Raw genomic sequence first — 18,595 nt, forward strand, 5'->3', positions numbered from 1 at the left:
ATAGAAAAACAAGTCAAGGTATTTCACAACATTAACAATAAAATCAAGCGTCACGCAAAGTTGGCCATTGTTAGTTTTGGAAACATACCAGGAAATGGATACAAAAAAATGTAAATGCTCTGTTGGTCTAACAACGTCTTTCGAGGGAATTTGCATAAGCCTCAGGCAGTGTGAATCGTTTGCCAAAATGTGTTAGTTTTTGTCTGACTGGTTCTATACATGGTAGTGACATCTAAACCCGGCCTTCAATCCAACAAACTGAGCTCTAATAGGAGCAAATACATCACAATACAACATTTCTTAAGTGTGGTCTAAATAAATAATTGGGGAGTGTGTCCATTTGAGTGTGTCCAATTTTTGTCAACAAAGCACTAAATCACACAGGATGACCCTTTTAACTTTAAATCCCCTGAATCCAATTGTGTGGATTAACTAGACTCTTAGAAAAGTTCTGAGAAGAGAACAAGGGAAAGTCTGAACAAACTTGGGATCAAAAGATGGGGGTTCAGCTTAGGGTTGGCGGTATTCAGATTTTAATATTGTCATACTGTCCTTCTTTCACCCCAGTATTTACGGTATTACTGGTTTAGTACAAAAGGGAACACCAGAAAATGCAAAAAAGCCCATTGGGTGTCTAGTACCAGAATGCTAACAAAATTAGCACAAGAAATAGCGAATTTACATGGATGCTACTAGCTAAATATGCTAATGAGTGCAAACTAAAATTAACGAATTGCAAAGACAGGCAATCCAGCTCATAATGTTATACATACAGTGCATTCAGAAAGTATTCAGAACCCTTGACTTTTTCAAAACAAATTACGTTACAGCCTTATTCTAAAATGGATTAAATAAAAACATCTCCTGATCAATCTAAACACAATACCCCATAACAACAAAGCAAAAATAGGTTTCCGAAATTTTTGCAAACATACCGACGAACTCCACTGAGGAACTCTATCAGAGTGACCATGGGTTCATGGTCAACTCCCTGACCAAGGCCCTTCTCACCCAATTGCCCAGTTTGGCCGGGCGGCCAGCTCTAGGAAATGTCTTAGTGGTTCCAAACTTCTTCCATTTAAGAATGATGGAGGCCAGTGTGTTCTTGGGGACCTTCAATGCTGCAGAATTTTTTGATACCCTTCCCCAGATCTGTACCTCAACACAATCCTGTCTCGAAGCTCTATGGACAATTCCTTCGACCTCATGGCTTGGTTTATGCTCTGACATGCACTGTCAACTGTGGGACCATATATAGACAGGTGTGTGCCTTACCAAATCATGTCATCAATTGAATTTACCACAGGTGGACTCCAATCAAGTTGTAGAAAAAATCTCAAGGATGATCAATGTAAACAGGATGCACCTGAGCTCAATTTCAAGTCTCATAGGGTGTGAATACTTATAGAAATATGGTATTTCAGTTTAACATTTTTATAAATTTGCAAAAAAATCTAAGAACCTGCTTTTGCTTTGTCATTATGGGGTATTGTGTGTAGATTAATGAGGAAATTGTTTTACTTAATCAATTTTAGAAAAGGGCTGTAAGGTAACAAAATGTGGAAGAAGTCAAGGGGTCGGAATAGTTTCAGAACGCACTGTATATAGGTAGAAGCTAACAAATGTCATTTTTGGTGAGTTTGGACATTTACAAGCAAATGTGAACGCGAGACATTGTGCAAATGAACACATTTTTGACACAAGCAGATACTGGCTCTCCAACAGCATGGCTATATTCTGTGTGGAGTCTGGAGTCACTAGGGCAACGGGCCTGCCTGCTCTGCTCGGAGAAAAGGGGGGAGGAGCAGACAGCCGAGAACAGAGAGGAAAAAAAACGCAAGGAAACCAAGATAGGCAGGTGTACAAATAACTCATTCAAAGGGCTTTGACTTCTTAAACACGGCAGAAAGCTAAAACAATACGATGCCTGTCACCTTATTAATTCAGCCACTGACTTAGATAGCAAGTTAAACGTAAGGGTTTTCACTCAGGAAAAAAAAAAACATATAAGAAAAATCTAAAATACTTTTTATTGTAATGTATGCTCAGCATCAGAATAATATTGTGCTTCAGTTGCACTTCTAAACTCGGATGAGAATTCACGAACAAGCATTATATCAGCGGACAGTGCTCTGTCTGATGTGTAGCTACTTTTTTCCTGTATTTTTCTCAGTGTAGCCAGCCAACTTTTTTCACGTAAAATGCAAGATTAACTTTAAGCAAAACATCAGGAAATGTAGCTGGCCATGCATCGTTTTCACTAAAAATACCTTGCTTTTTCATTTTTAGCTCTTTTACTTGTGTTGGCTGCTAGCTAAATAGCGTTGCACTTCTGTTGTCATCTGATGAAAATGAAGCTATTTTCTGCCGATTGTTTTGCACTAATGTATTTTCTGTGAAGGAAAACTGTTGTGACACGTCCCTGATCACTATTGAAGAAAGAAAAACACTAACGATGTGCGCTGAGTGTCGGGAAGCAAGTTCAAGGAGTGAGTGTTTTAATAAATAAACACAACATAATACAAAATGAGAAACATGAACAACGCACAAACATGACACAGGAACAAAAACAATAACGCCTGCGGAAGGAACCAAAGGGAATGACATATATAGGGAAGGTAATCAGGGAAGTGATGGAGTCCAGGTGAGTCTGATGACGCGCAGGTGTGACAGGTGTGTGCCATAACGAGCAGCCTGGTGACCTAGAGTCCGGAGAGGGAGCACACGTGACAAACACTGTTGACTTTTAATATAAAATGTGACCCCTGTCAATATACAGCTGGGATTCACCTGCTCCCACTTTCTCACGTTCTGCTATTTACAAAGAAACACGTGACTGGCTCAACTGTTCTGGGGAACTATGTAAGCTTCATAATGTAAAATAATGTGACAGTTGAAATAAGAACGCAATCTGCTTTATCTCCAAACGCATTGCACAAGTTGACTGCAGGTATTTACTTATATTAAATATATTAAAATACATATTCAAATGTATTGAAAAACTTCAATGAAATAGTTTCAACGGTATTGACAGTATTCAAAAACCATCCTGTGGCTATTTCCAAATACCCCGCTATACAGTATATGTGGTATACCGCCCAAGCCTAGTTCAGCTGAGGCCCACAACAAAGCTGCCTCTACGTTCGCAGGGAATCCAGTACAAGACAGGCACCCAACAGGAAATGTTTCTGACTGAATTAATTTGATTACTACAGCTTTATAACAAAATGGGAGTTGTAAACGGTATAGTGAATTAAACACTTGATAGTAATTGGATCTGAATAACCCCATTATTATCCTCATTATCGACCTGCAAGAGTGTTCAGATTTTAAACACCCAATCAGGACCCCCAATAAACATGGGCGTCTGTCTCATTCCTTAACTGTAATCAGTGTTCAAGAGCAGCTCCATGTCAACTACACTAGAACAGAGCAGTAACTCAATCCCGTTCACTTAGGTCATTACTTATCAAATTGAGAAGTTCTGCAACAATTTAATTAAAAAAAAAGGTCAATTTAACTTTAAATTTAACAGTGGATAGCTCTCCCCTAAAGGAGAGCTATCAGACAGAAGGTGTGCTGTGGATTATTTAAGATAATCTTCAAAGAGGTAGGGTTTCAGATGTTTTCAGAAGATGGGCAGGGACTCTGCTGTCCTAGCTTCAGGGGGAAGCTGCTTCCACAATTGGGGTGCAAGGACAGAGAAGAGCTTTGACTGGGCTGGCGTTATTCTGCCACCTTTAGCCAAGAGACTAAAGGAGGCAGAATGGAGTACTCAGGTGGGGTGTAGGGTTTAAGCATAGCCTGAAGGTAGGGAGGGGCAGTTCCCCTTGCTGCTCTGTAGACAAGTACCATGGTCTTGTAGTGGATGCGAGTTTCGACTGGAAGCCAGTGGAGTGTGCGGAGGAATGGGGTATCATGGGAGAACTGGGAAGGTTGAAGACCCGGCGAGCTGTGACGTTCTGGATAAGTTGCAGGGGTTTGAGGGCACAAGAGGGAAGCCCAGCCAACAGTGAGTTACAGTAGTCCAGACGGGAGATGACAAGTGCCTGGATTATGACCTGCGCCACTTCCTGTGTGAGGTGGGGTTGTACTATACGGATGTTGCAGAGCATGAACCTGCAGGAGCAAGTCAATGCTTTGATGTTTGCAAAAAAACAACAGGGCGTTATCCAGGGTCACACAAAGGTTCTTTGCACTCTGGGAAGGGGACACCATGGAGTTGTCAACCGAGATGGAGAGGTCTTGGAGCAGGCAGGCCATCCCGGGAGGAAGAGCAGCTCCATCTTGCCGAGGTTGAGCTTGAGGTGGTGAGCCGACATCCAAACTGAGATATCTGCCAGGCACGCAGTGATGTGTGTCGCCACCTGGGTGTCAGAAGGGGGGAAGGAGTAAAGTAGTTGAGTGACATCGGCATAGCAATGATAAGAGACACCATGTGAGGATATGACGGTGCTGAGTGACTTGGTGTATAGAAAAAAGAGGAGAGGTCCTAAAACCGAGCCCTGGGGAACACGAGTAGTGTTATTACATAGTGCAGACACAGATCCTCCCCAGGTCACCTGGTAGGAGCGGTCTACCAGGTAAGATGACGATCCAAGAGTGTGCAGAGCCTGAGACACAAAGCCCTGAGAGGGTGGATAGGAGGATAAAACCAGAGAGTCAGCTTTGGCAGTAGAGAGAGCCTCCGTGACACAGATGAGGGCAGTCTCAGTTGAGTGACCCATCTTGAAGCCTGACTGGTTAGGATCAAGAAGATTGTTCTGAGAGAGATAGCGAGAGAGTTGGTCCGAGACAGCACACTCAAGAGTTTTGGAATGAAAACAAATAAGTGTTTGACATCAGAGGGGTCGAGTGTTGGTTTCTTGAGGAGGGGAGCGACTCTGGTCAGTTTGAAGTCAGAGGGGTCAGGGTTGAGATGATGAGGAAAGTGAGGACTCGAAGAAGAGAAGCTCTGGATTTGTTCGAGCGGTCACACCTCACTAGTCGCAGGATTTCATCTGGAGAGAGAATAGTGAAAGAGGTCAAGTCGTAAGGGTATTCCTGTGTGAGTGGGACCAGTGGACTCAAAAGGCTGAGTGAATGAGGAGTGGATGACATCAACCTTATTTTCAAAGTGGTTGACAAAGTTGTCCACGGAGAGGGAGGAAGGAGGTGGAGAATTAAGGAGGGAGAGATTCCAAGGGTAGAGGCAGAAGCTTCAAATTTAGAGTGATAGAAAGTGGCTTTAGCAGCGAATACAGAGGAAGAGAAGGTAGAGAGGAGGGAGTGAAAGGATACAGCTCGCAATGAGTCACTCAGCCGCAGAGCAGGAGGGGAGGGCCAAACTGGCCAGAAGGAAAGGGGACAGTGCTAGTCATAGGTAGCGGAAAGGGTGGAGAGTAGTGTCAAGGGGGCAGAATCAAGGGAGAGATGATAGCAAAGAAGAGGAGAGTAGTAGGAGAGAGAAAGCGAAGATTGCAAAGATGCATGACCATCTGTGTAGTGGCTGAGTGGGAAGGGTTGGAAAAGAGGGAGACAGGAAAGCAAACTAAGTAGGGATCAGAGACCTGGAGGGAAGTTGCAGTGAGATTAGTAGGTGAACAGCCTCTAGTAAAGATGAGGACAAGCGTATTGCCTGCCTTTTGAGTGGGAGGGGACTGAAAACGGGTGAGGTCAAAAGAAGGAAACGGGAAAAAAGAGGTAGAAAGAAAATAATCTAATGCAGATGTTGGGAGGTTGAAGTCGCCCAGTTCGATGAGCGGTGAGCCATCATCAGGAAATGAGCTTATCAAGGTGTCAAGCTCATTGAGGAACTCTCTAAGGGCACCTGGTGGGCAACAGATGATACCAATGTCATGCTTGAGTGGGCAAGTGACAGTGACAATGGAATTCAAATGGACAGATGAGTGAGGGAAAAAATAGAAAATCTCCACTTACGAGAAATAAATAGTAGAAATAATATAAATAAATCACGATTTATCAGGATTCTATACGTATTGTGATTCAATACTGCAATTTTATTGCGATTATATGTTCCAAACATATTGCTCACTATATGTCTGCTACAGCGGGACAAGAGAAAGACATGAGAAAACAAGTATTGATTAGTCATGGAAATAAAAGTGCTGAAAACATGTTGGCGCAGATTTTTTTGTCACAGGTACAAGTGACGAGCACAATTTTTGGGGGGATTTAATAATTTATATGATATTGTCCAAAATAATATTGCGATACACTACTGGATCAAAAATATATATAATCCCTAATACATACACCCTGCGGGGTTGGCTGGCTGGTCTTGTTCTCTCTCTGTGTGTATGTGTGTGTGTGTGTGTGTGTGTGTGTGTGTGTGTGTGTGTGTGTGTGTGTGTGTGTGTGTGTGTGTGTGTGTGTGTGTGTGTGTGTGTGTGTGTGTGTGTGTGTGTGTGTGTGTGGCAAAGTATAGGTGGTGAGGTAGATCATAGCACAGAATATAACAAATTGATCTATACACAGCTCACCTTGAGGAAAACTAGCCCTGAGTGGATTCCACCTCTATCACACACACACATACAGTCCAAAATAAAGGAAACATCAACACAAAGTTGTCTTAATAGGGTGTTAGGCAGCCAGAACAACTTCAATGCGCCTTGGCATAAAATCTACAAGTGTCTGGAACTCTATTGGAGGGATGTGACACCTTTCTTCCACGAGAAATTCCATAATTTGGTGGATTGTTGATGGTGGTAGAAAACAATCCAGAATCTCCCATGAGTGTTCAATTGGGTTGAGGTCTGGTGACTGGGACACACACACACACACACACACACACACACACACACACACACACACACACACACACACACACACACACACACACACACACACACACACACACACACACACACACACTTTAAACACCCTATGCTCCTTTGAGACCCCTCTTTCAAAGTAACTGAGATCTCTTCTTCTAGCCATGGTAGACAAAATAATGGGCAACTGGGCATTTTTATACATGACCCAGAGCATGATGGGATGTTATTTGCTTAATTAACTCAGGAACCACACCTGTGTGGAAGCATCTTTCAATATAATTTGTATCCCATGTTTACTCAAGTGTTTCCTTTATTTTGTCAGTTACCTGTGTACAGTGGATTCGGAAAGAATTCAGACCTCTTCACTTTTTCCACATTTTGCCACATTTACATAAGTATTCAGACCCATTACTCAGTACTTTGTTGAAGCACTTTTGGCAGCGATTACAGTTTCAAATCTTCTTGGGTATGACTACAAGCTTGGCAAACCTGTATTTGTGGATTCTCACATTCTTCTCTGCAGATCCTCTCAAGCTCTGTCAGGGTGGATGGGGAGCGTTGCTGCACAGCGATTTTCAGATCTCTCCAGAGATGTTCGATCGCGTTCAAGTCCGGGCTCTGCCTGGGCCACTCAAGGACATTCAGAGACTGGCCCAGAAGCCACTCCTGCGTTGTCTTGATTGTGTGCTTAGGGTCGATGACCTGTTGGAAGGTGAACCTTTGCCCCTGTCTGAGGTCCTGAGCGCTCTGGAGCAGGTTTTGATCAAGAATCGCTCTGTACTTCGCTCCGTTCATCTTTCCCTCAATCCTGACTAGTTTCCCAGTCTCTGCCACTGAAAACATCCCCATAGCATGATGCTGCCACCACCATGCTTCCCCATAGGGATGGTACTGGCCAAGTGATGAGTGGTGCCTGGTTTCCTCCAGATGTGGCACATGTCATTCAGGCCAAAGACTTCAATCTTGGTTTCATGGTCTGAGAGTCTTTAGGTGCCTTTTGGCAACCTCCAAGCGGGCTGTCATGTGCCTTGAGGAGTGGCTTCTGTCTGGCCACTCTACCATAAAGGCCTGATTGGTGGAGTGCTGCAGAGATGGTTGTCCTTCTGGAAGGTTATCCCATCTCCACAGAGGAACTCTGGAGCTCTGACAGAGTGATCATCGGGTTCTTGGTCACCTCCCTGACCAAGGCCCTTCTACCTCGATTGCTCAGTTTAGACGGGTAGCCAGCTCTAGGAAGAGTCTTGGTGGTTCCAAACTTCTTCCATTTAAGAATGATGGAGACCACTGTGTTCTTGGGGACCTTCAATGCTGCAGACCTTTTTGGTACCCTTCCCCAGATCCGTACCTCGACACAATCCTCTCTCAGAGCTCTACGGACAATTCCTTCGACCTCATGGCTTGGTTTATGCTCTGACATGCACTGTCAACTGTGTGACCTTATATAGACAGGTGTGTGTCTTTCCAAATCATGTCCAATCAAATGAATTTAACACAGGTGGACTCCAATCAAGTTGTAGAAACATCTCAAGGATGATCAATGGAAACAGCTCAATTTCGAGTCTCATAGCAATTGGTCTGAATATTTATGTAAATAAGTCTTTTGCTCTCTTTAGATATGGAAAGAAATCTAAAAACCTGTTTTTCGTTTTGTCATTACAGGGTATTGTGTGTAGATTGATGAGGAAAAACATTGATTTAAACAATTTTAGAATAAAACTAACGTAACAAAATGTGAAACAAAAGTGAATGGGTCTGAATATTTTCTGAATGCACTGTATAAACAATACAATCTGAAAACCTCTGCACACCCAAACTGTCAATCAATCTGACTGATGCTAACCTTCTCAAAAACACAATCAACTTGAAATGCCACAGTTCTGATATCTACCTCTTGATGTGTTCGTATTTTAGGTCTAGAGGCAAAGAAAACAGAGCTGTTGCTCTAAACTCAAAGTAATATTTAATCTTGAAGGAGTTTATTTTAGCAGCCATCCTGTTGAAGAGCCATCAGTGTCAGTGACACTGTGTCAGTGACAATGAGAAAGATCAGTCAAGAGAGTGTACTTCCTTCAACACTATGTCGCTGCTCAGTAGCCTACATGGATTAGCTCAGCTAGACGACCACAATGCAAATGTGTTCCTGACATTTTTCCATCATTCTCAATATTGGTAATTTTTCATTGTACAGTTTGTGCTGCTATTTCAGTGATGTTGGGGCTTTATGTGATTTATATTATCAATACAAATATATTCAGTCAGCATTGGCATTGACGGGGATTCCTCCTATGTCCTGATCTAAAGAGAGCAAAAGCCTGTTTGGGTTCATTTAATCAAGAACACACAATGTTTACTGTACACACAAAACAACTTGGTATTCAATAATTCTCTCTTGCAGAACGAATAGACTTCTGTTTTGTCTTTCTAGGAAAACTCCAAGTTAACCATTTTTCATCCAATAAGGAATCCATAAACGCTGCTACAGATTGCATAATTTAAATCAGTGGCCTGTATAAAACCAATGCTACTCCAGTGGCGTCAATCAATAACCGCTTCAATTAACTTGAAATGCCACTGTAACTATTACACACACACATGTATTTCTGAGTAGTATCCCCCCACATAGAAGCATAGAATATAACACCAAACAAAACGTTTTATATTTTTTCCATTACTATTGCCATGGGTCTGTAGAAGTTTATAGTGTAGTACATTGCCTTTGTCATTGTCAAGATCCCTTAAACTCACTTAAATGCCTTGCCACAATGACATTGTATAAAAAAGTCCTAGACAAATAAAGCTTTCAGAGTTCTTTTTCCTTTCCAGAATAGACACAGGCTTAACTTCTAGGATTCTGGAATGGAGCCATTTAGACAACTTTTTGTGTCTAAAAAGATCAGAAAAGATCTAACTTTAACTAAACGGCCCATTCCAAAATCTCTTGAGATCCAGTCTGGACAGACTCTGTCCTCCTACAGTGGCTTGCGAAAGTATTCACCCCCCTTGCAATTTTCGTATTTTGTTGCCTTACAACCTGGAATTAAAATGTTGGGGGTTTGTATCATTTGATTTTCACAACATGCCTACCACTTGAAAGATGCAAAATATTTTTTATTGTGAAACAAATAAATAAATAAATAAGACAGAAAAACTGAAAACTTGAGCATGCATAACTATTCACCCACCCCCAATCCCCCCCATTCTTCAAGGCAAAACTGCTCCAGTTCCTTCAAGTTGGATGGGTTCCACTGGTGTACAGCAATCTTTAAATCATACCACAGATTCTCAATTGGATTGAGGTCTGGGCTTTGACTAGGCCACTGCAAGATATTTAAATGGTTCACCTTAAATAATTTGAGTATTGCTATAGCAGTATGCTTATGGTCATTGTCCCGCTGGAAGGTGAACCTCCATCCCATTCTCAAATCTCTGGAAGACTGAAAAAGGTTTCCCCTCAAGATTTTCCCTGTACTTAGCGCCATCCATCATTCCTTCAATTCTGACCAGTTTCCCAGTCCCTGCCGATGAAAAACATCCCCACAGCATGATGCTGCCACTATCAAATTTCAATATGGGGTTGGTGTTCTTGGCGTGATGAGAGGTCTTGGGTTTGCGCCAGAAATAGCATTTTCCTTGATGGCCAAAAAGCTTAATTTTAGACTCATCTGACCAGAGTACCTTCTTCTATATGTTTGCGGAGTCTCCCACATTCCCTTTTGGCGAACACCAAACGTGTTTGCTTATTTTTTTCTTTAAGCAATGGCTTTTTCGGGAGAGAATTCCTTAAAGCCTAGCTCTGTGGAGTGTATGGTTTAAAGTGGTCCCATGGACAGATACTCCAATCTCCGCAGAGGAGCTTTGCAGCTCCTTAAAATGTAAAATGTAAAAAATGTATCTTTGGTCTCTTTGTTGCCTCTCTGATAAATGCCCTCCTTGCCTGGTCTGTGAGTTTTATGGGCGGTCCTCTCTTGGCAGGTTTGTTGTGGTGCAATATTCTTTCCATTTTTAATCATGGATTTAATGGTGCTCCGTGGGATGTTCAAAGTTTCTGATATTTTTTTATAACCCAACCCTAATCTGTACTTCTCCACAACTTTGTCCATGGTGCAGCTTGCTTGGTGGTGCCCCTTGCTTAGTGGTGTTGCAGACTCTGGGGCCTTTCAGAACAGGTGTATATATACTGAGATCATATGACACTTAGATTGCACACAGGTGGACTTGTGGTGAATACATACACAGGCACCACTTTTCCGTTTTTTATTTTTTAGAATATTTTAAAGTTATTTTTTTCATTTCACTTCACCAATTTAAACTATTTTGTGTATGTCCATTACATTAAATCCAAATAGAAATAGGAAAAACGCCAAGGGGGATGAACACTTTTGCAAGGCACTGTAACTCTAATGGTTATTCCCACTAATGGTTATCCAATCCTGTTTCAAACAAAAACAAGAACATTTTAGAGATTCACACAACCTCACAAAACCCCAATGCCAGACGTACAAATCACAGTGTGTGATGCAGGGAGTGAGTAAAGATACTGTATGTACCTTCCATGACGTAGACCAGTGAGCCCACATCGCCCTCCTTGATGATACAGCTGTCTTTGCCATACTCCACAGGGTACATGCAGTCCACGATCTCCTGGATCTGAGACAGCTCCAGGTTCTTCATGAAGTCATTGTCCAAGATGGAATCCTTGATCAGGTCTTTGGACCTGGGGGGAGAGAGGAGAAGTAGGTAGATAAATGGGATTCATATGTCATTGTAAGGACATGTAAAACACTCATTGGAGATTAGACAGACAAAATATATCTTATTCCCTAGTGCACTACTTTTGACCAGAACATAGAATTCGATTAGACAAGATTGGGTGTAATGAGTACTGTATACAAAGATTTTCTGTGTCTGTTTTGTATTGAAATCATTTCACAAGGAAGCAGACAGTCATTTAGCGCTTTATCACCCAACTGTAAAAGAGGCTAATCACATGTAACAAGGACTCGTGTCTTCAAAGAGAAGCTTCTCTGTCATTAAGATAAAAAAGGGACAGGAAATGTTTTCTACCCCTCAACAGATGCTGGGAATAGAACTCACAAAAGGGAGACGGTTTGAAGTGTGTCCCAAGCTTCTAAAGTCCCGTCCAGCATTCTCTGGCAACACACCACCAAACACCCCTCTCTTCCTTTTTACGAGCGACCACACACAGCCACACAGACATAATATAATAATAATATACAGTATGTAATTTAGCAGACACTTCTATTCAAAGCGACTTACAGTCATGCGTGCATACATTTTACTTACAGGTCTACAATATTTAGTTTGTGCCAAAACATATGGCCTGCCTATCCTTTGTTGATGTTATGAAGGTATAAAAGGAGCACACTTTAAAAACAACATTATCTTTCAATCTATCCTTTAATCCTAACCATGAGAGAGTAAAGAGAAGCACAGCAAGGAGCGGTAATGTTATAGTACTCCCCTGTTTCCCAAGAGCAATATCTGCATACATCCGGAAGCTTCTCTCCGGGCTAGGGGGCAGTATTTGCACGGCTGGATAAAAAACGTACCTGATTTAAACTGGTTACTACTCTTGCCCAGAAACGAGAATATGCCTATGATTAGTAGATTTGGATAGAAAACACTCTAAACTTTCTAAAACTGTTTGAATGGTGTCTGTGAGTATAACAGAACTCATATGGCAGGCCAAAACCTGAGAAGATTCCATACAGGAAGTGCCCTGTCTGACAATTTGTTGTCCTTCTGTTGCATCTCTATCGAAAATACAGCATCTGTGCTGTAATGTGACATTTTCTAAGGCTACCATTGGCTCTCTAAAGCCGCCAGAAAGTGGAATGGGGTGTCTGCTGTCTCTGGGCGAAGAACAGCAGGAGAGTTTGTGAGTGGTCAGCCTGGGGACAGTGAGACTGAGATGCGCGTTCAAGAGAATTCTCAATTTTTTTCTTTCAGCCTTTGAATGAATACAACGTTGCCCGGTTGGAATATTATCGCTATTTCACGAGAAAAATTGCATAAAAATGTATTTTAAACAGCGTTTGACATGCTTCTAAGTACGGTAATGGAATATTTGGAACATTTTTGTCACAAAATGCGCTCGTGCGTCACCCTTCGGATAGTGACCTTAACGCACGAACAAAACGGAGCTATTTGAATATAACTATGGATTATTTGGAACCAAAACAACATTTGTTGTTGAAGTAGAAGTCCTGGGAGTGTATTCTGGGGAAGAACAGCAAAGGTAATCCAATTTTTCTAATAATAATTCTGAGTTTAGTGAGCCCCAAACTTGGTGGGTGTCAAAATAGCTAGCCGTGATGGCCAAGCTATGTACTCAGAATATTGCAAAATGTGCTTTCGGCGAAAAGCTATTTTAAAATCTGACACTGCGATTGCATAAAGGAGTTCTGTATCTATAATTCTTAAAATAATTGTTATGTTTTTTGTGAACGTTTATCATGAGTAATTTAGTAAATTCACCGGAAGTTTTCGGTGGGTATGCTAGTTCTGAACATCACATGCTAATGTAAAAAGCTGGTTTTTGATATAAATATGAACTTGATTGAACAAAACATGCATGTATTATATAACATAATGTCCTAGGAGTGTCATCTGATGAAGATCATCAAAGGTTAGTGCTGCATTTAGCTGTGGTTTTGGTTTTTGTGACTTATATGCTTGCTTTGAAAATGGCTGTGAGATTATTTTTGGCAGGGTACTCTCCTGACATAATCTAATGTTTTTCTTTCGCTGTAAAGCCTTTTTGAAATCGGACAATGTGGTTAGATTAACAAGAGTCTTGTCTTTAAAATGGTGTAAAATAGTCATATGTTTGAGAAATTGAAGTTATAGCATTTTGAGGTATTTGTATTTCGCGCCACGCGATTCCACTGGCTGTTGACTAGAGTGGGACGCGCCCAGGGAGGTTAACCCATGACCCTTTGACAGATTTACATACAGGAAAGGTGTGAGGGTCCCTGGCCTCGCGTACTACACTACAGACCCCAAAGTGGAGGAGCCTGCAGTCCTGTGACATTTCTGTTTCATGTCCTCTAGATTCTAGCCATCCAACACAGTACACAACAACCCTCTACCCTCTACCCTCCCCTCCCCCTCTCCTTCTCTTTCTCTCTGCTGGAAGGGAAGATACACACACTCAGTCAGGTTTGGGGACAGAATGCGGTCCGTCTTCCTTAAAAGGAGAAAATATGCTCTTTTAGAGGAATAAGGGAGAGAGAGGCTGAGCAAGTGAAAGTAGAGATACAGATGTAGGCTCTTAATTGGAGCCAGTTTGCTACAGCAGGAAAATAATCCTGCAGCAACAGGGAATGTGAATTATTATCTGGATTATAATTAATGGATGTATTTGTAGGGGTTGATACATTTTTGGACAAAATCATGTCTGAAATGTCAAAGTGTAATTACAGATTTAGAAGCTATTTTAAATCTCAAATACACTGCAAGTTATACATTCTCTGCATCGCAGAAAAGTTATCCTGCAACGGGGTGAGTCAAATGAAGGTCCTACTGTACATGAGAGAGACCAATAGACACATTCCAGAGGACTAATCCAGTTAGAAAGATAAAAGGGGGAAAACTGGGAAAGAAAGAACATTTTAATGGCCAACTCTTTAAAAAAAAAAACTATTTTCTAAACCCTCTGACGAAGGCTGATAGGCCAATACATAAACTTCATCAACAGTACTACTGGCAAGAACAGTGTGCTGGTTTCTCATTTTCTATTCAGATATCTAAACCCAAACTGACAAACAAATTGGTCAAACAGAGAAGAGGCATCGATCTCCAAGCATTTGAGTAAACATCACAGTCCTCTGTTCTAATCGATAGAGGAGCAGCTCTATTGAAACTCATTCCTCTGTACCCAGAATAGTTGTCAATGGCCTCAGCATTCACAACCATATATTATATGTCTGCGTTGTCCTCCATAAAGGTAGCCACTCGCCCACCAACAGGTCATTCTCAAACATGCCTCTCTTCATTGCGCTCTTGCTAGCAGGGAAAAGAGGTAAAACATCTCACACGTGTTCTCATAGAACCGGGGTAACGTTAGTAACCCAAAATTCTATTTCTAATACTCGTTTTGTGTCACTTATGGGATATGGCCAACTCCTGTAACACAGACATGCTCTCTGAAGCCAGGGTAGTTCCAACAGCATCATCCCTCAGAGGCTCAAACACTAAGGACAGCATGCGCCAATGAAGGTGCAGTGACAACCAGTCGGTAAAACCTTATAAAAATACGAGGGGTGGTAAGATTTTGATATATTGATTTATTGCCACCGGGGCCCTGTAAAACTGCTTGCTGTACACTGTAATGCATGATTGTAGCGGGTTTACTAACGCATTAGTTCTAGTAGCTATGTTGACTATGACGTTAGCCATGGTGACAGTGATGTAGGCTGTGTGTAGCGGTTAGCGGTTATGGTATGAAGGTTTAGCTTGGAAAGTTTTTTTTTCCTGGTCACAGACAGCTGTTGAGTTGTACACTAAAGTCCACAAGTGAAGAGAAAAGGTGAGAGGAGGAAAACATGTGGATTCGAGAAGGAATTAAACAATGAGCAAAGTGATCATGCCGTTTGTATGTGGCTGCTATGAAAGTGAACTGTGTCTGCAGGTGATCAGGGGTGTATTCATTCAGCCAATTCGGTTGAAAAATGTTTCTTAAACGGAAGCAAATGGAACGAAACGGGATCAACATAACTGAATTTGTCCAATAGAAAATCTTGTTTGCAACTGTTTGGACTAATGATTACACCCAAGATCAGCTAGATGCACGCAAGAGTGTGCTAGGCGGTATTAATTAAATGTGTCACTGTCTGTGACCTTGATTATTCCAAATTTTCTCTCGATCTGTGCACCGACGTTGTAAACTTTAATTCCTAGGCTAGTTTGTAGCAACCTCGTGATGGGTATAGGGGAAAATGCTGTATCATGTAGCAGCCTAAACCTATCGAATGTATATTGAGCTGGGTGAATGGAATATGAATGACAGTCATCCAATATGCTGCAATAGAAATAAACAAATGATCATCCTCCCTAATCTTAAACGGCACCGACCACCAAGAGAGTGTGTGTGTCTTCTGAACTGTTTAGGTTAGAAACAAACAGTTTTTGCTGAATTAATGGTGCAAGCATGACACAAACGAAGCTGCGCTCGACAAATAACGCTACAGTGAAGCATTATCATTAGAACAATTATTATTTAAAAAATACATTTGTGCTCCAAAATGTTTACTCCAGGTTGGTCAAACTTTAGAGCCCTGTGTGTGTGTGTGTGTGTGTGTGTGTGTGTGTGTGTGTGTGTGTGTGTGTGTGTGTGTGTGTGTGTGTGTCATCAGAATGTGAACAATTCGTAGAGAGATAACATGGCACCGCCTTTTATCACAGTTTGGATTAAACAAACACAGGTACATTACACAGAGTCGGGCTTGTATTCATACCCTTTACACCTCAACAACACTTGTCTCTAGCGTCACTGAGGTGACACATTCACCTCACATGATGATGTCAGTAATAACCCATACTGTTTTTACATAGATGCATATCATTGATGCATACCAAGTGTGATATAACATTCAGAAGAAGCTGAAAAAAATGCAAAATACATAATATTAGCATACTGACTGATCCTAGATGAAATATCGATAATATGAGTCTGAGAGGTCGAACACCTGATGCTCCAAATGCCCCATTGAGGAATTACGCACACTAAGAATAATGCACAATGGATAAACACAGCCACGGGCAGGATCACATAACGTCTAAACATGTAATGCAGAAACACAGTAATGCAGAAACAGGCACCCCTGTTGTAACTGTACACCTACTGTGGACTTTTGGGGTAGAAAGGCAGCCTGACATGGCTAAGATCCTGGATGTTGATGGCGGTGGGTTCCGCAGAAATCGCCTGTCTCTTAGTCCGCTGGTGCTCGTGCAGCTCAGTTTGTTTGACGACCTGTTGGGTGGCCGGTTTGATAACGGACCGGTATTTATCCAGCTCGTTCTGTAGTTTTTGTATTAGCTCGTCTTTCTGGTCAAGCTCCAGTTCTAGCTCGTCAATGAGCGCGTCCCGTTGCCGCAGCTCCTCAATCTTCTCCTGCAGCGCGTATTGGAGGTCGCGCAAGGTACCCATGTTCATCCCGACGCCAAGGGGACTTTACAAACCTTTAACCAAAGCTATCCAGTCGATACTGTAGCCTATTCCTTTTCCGCCCTTACTGACAACTTTATCCCGCATCTACAGCTTTAAACATGATATCCTCCCTCTAGTCCTACTTGATTTCCAAACGGCTTGATCTCCGTTGACAACCGGTGCTGAATATCTAAATAAGCAAATACAGTGGATGAGACGACTATCAAAGTGAACCCCCGGGAGCACCGCAGTCTCTGGAAATGTAAAGTTGTCTTTCTCTCTCTGGCTGAAAGTGTCAGTGGTGAAGCAGGCCGGTCCTCCCGGAGTGCGTCAGGCTACGACCCTGAGGGCGCGAGGGGAGAAGGGCGACTACAGGAATCCGAGGTACAATGCCGTCCACCCTGTGAGAAGAAAACACAGGTCAACTGGACGAGGCACCCCAGGCACTACTGAAAAATAGAAATTACCAAAGTTGAGTTTAGCTAAGGTTGCGTTGGCCTTAAAATACAGGCCGATATTTTGAAATTGGTGTAATGAGCCACTGCATACGGCCATGCAGCATACGTGGTAAAAAAACAAGCTTGTCTTGGTTTTTGTCTTATTGGTCTGTGTGTGTGTGTGTGTGTGTGTGTGTGTGTGTGTGTTGATAAGATCAAAGCTATGTGGCACAGCATTTTCTAATGGCATAATTCAGATCATAATACTGCAACTATTTAATGGCTACCAGACCATCAAAACAGACCATCAATCATGTTTGCACTTCATTATAGTCTGATTTGGATAGCTTATGAACAAAGCAAACCAAACTGCATATCAGGATCAATGCTATTACAAAACCCAAAATGGAATTACACTCCAGGTAAAATAACAGAAAGCTTCTTCACTATTTTCACACAAATTGGTTTTGCATCTCAAGCCGTGTCCTTTATTGTAACAGAAGGCTCTGCTGAACTAAAACTTACACTTGTCTTTTCTTACTAGCACTGACTTTGCTGATAGCTACTTATTGAGGTAAAAATGAACTTAATATGACTGTGATATGCAGGTTGGAAAACAACCAGATGCATCCGGTGTTCAGGGGATTTCTGCTTTTGTACGTTAACAAATCCATATTCAATCTCTCCTTGTTGTATGCACTGACATGTATGTGCAACTGATAGATGCACACACACACTACATGTTAATGATTTTATGTACAGTACCAATATAAAGTTTGGACACACCTACTCATTCAGGGGGTTTTCTTTATTTTTACTATTTTCTACATTGTAGAATAATAGTGAAAACATCAAAACTATGAAATAACACACGTGGAATCATGAAGTAACCAAAATAGTGTTAAACAAATCAAAATATATTTTATATTTGAGATTCTTCAAAGTAGCCACCTTTTGCCTTGATGACAGCTTTGCACACTCTTGGCATTCTCTCAACCAGCTTCATGAGGTAGTCACCTGGAGTGCATTTCAATTAACAGGTGTGCCTTGTTAAAAGTTAATATGTGGAATTTATTTTCTTCTTAATGCGTTTGAGCCAATCAGTTGTGTTGTTACATTTAGGGTTGGTATACAGAAGATAGCCCTATTTGGTCCAGATTATGGCAAGAACAGCTCAAATAAGCAAAGAGAAATGACAGTCCATCATTACT

The 18,595-nt window shown here is 41.7% G+C and overlaps 1 protein-coding gene across 3 annotated transcripts in view; it reads right to left on the reverse strand.

Annotated features, from left to right (window-relative positions):
- The window catches only part of LOC106607187 (cGMP-dependent protein kinase 1), a 193,902-nt gene that overhangs the window by 151,067 nt on the left and 24,240 nt on the right, over window positions 1-18,595 (reverse strand). For 2 of the 3 annotated variants that reach the window (XM_014203895.3, XM_014203887.3), the window contains exons 1-2: window positions 16,643-17,495; window positions 11,324-11,490 (exon numbers count right to left, since the gene is read on the reverse strand). In XM_014203895.3, the coding sequence (XP_014059370.2) occupies window positions 11,324-11,490; window positions 16,643-16,953 (478 nt within the window). In that variant the 5' untranslated portion in view covers window positions 16,954-17,495. Of the gene's footprint in view, window positions 1-11,323; window positions 11,491-16,642; window positions 17,496-18,595 lie in introns of those variants that run through there. The other variant, XM_014203919.3, reaches the window with a different exon arrangement.

The sequence above is a fragment of the Salmo salar genome, chromosome 01, assembly GCF_965601325.2.
Source record: "Salmo salar chromosome 01, fSalSal1, whole genome shotgun sequence".
Lineage (NCBI taxonomy): Eukaryota > Metazoa > Chordata > Actinopteri > Salmoniformes > Salmonidae > Salmo > Salmo salar.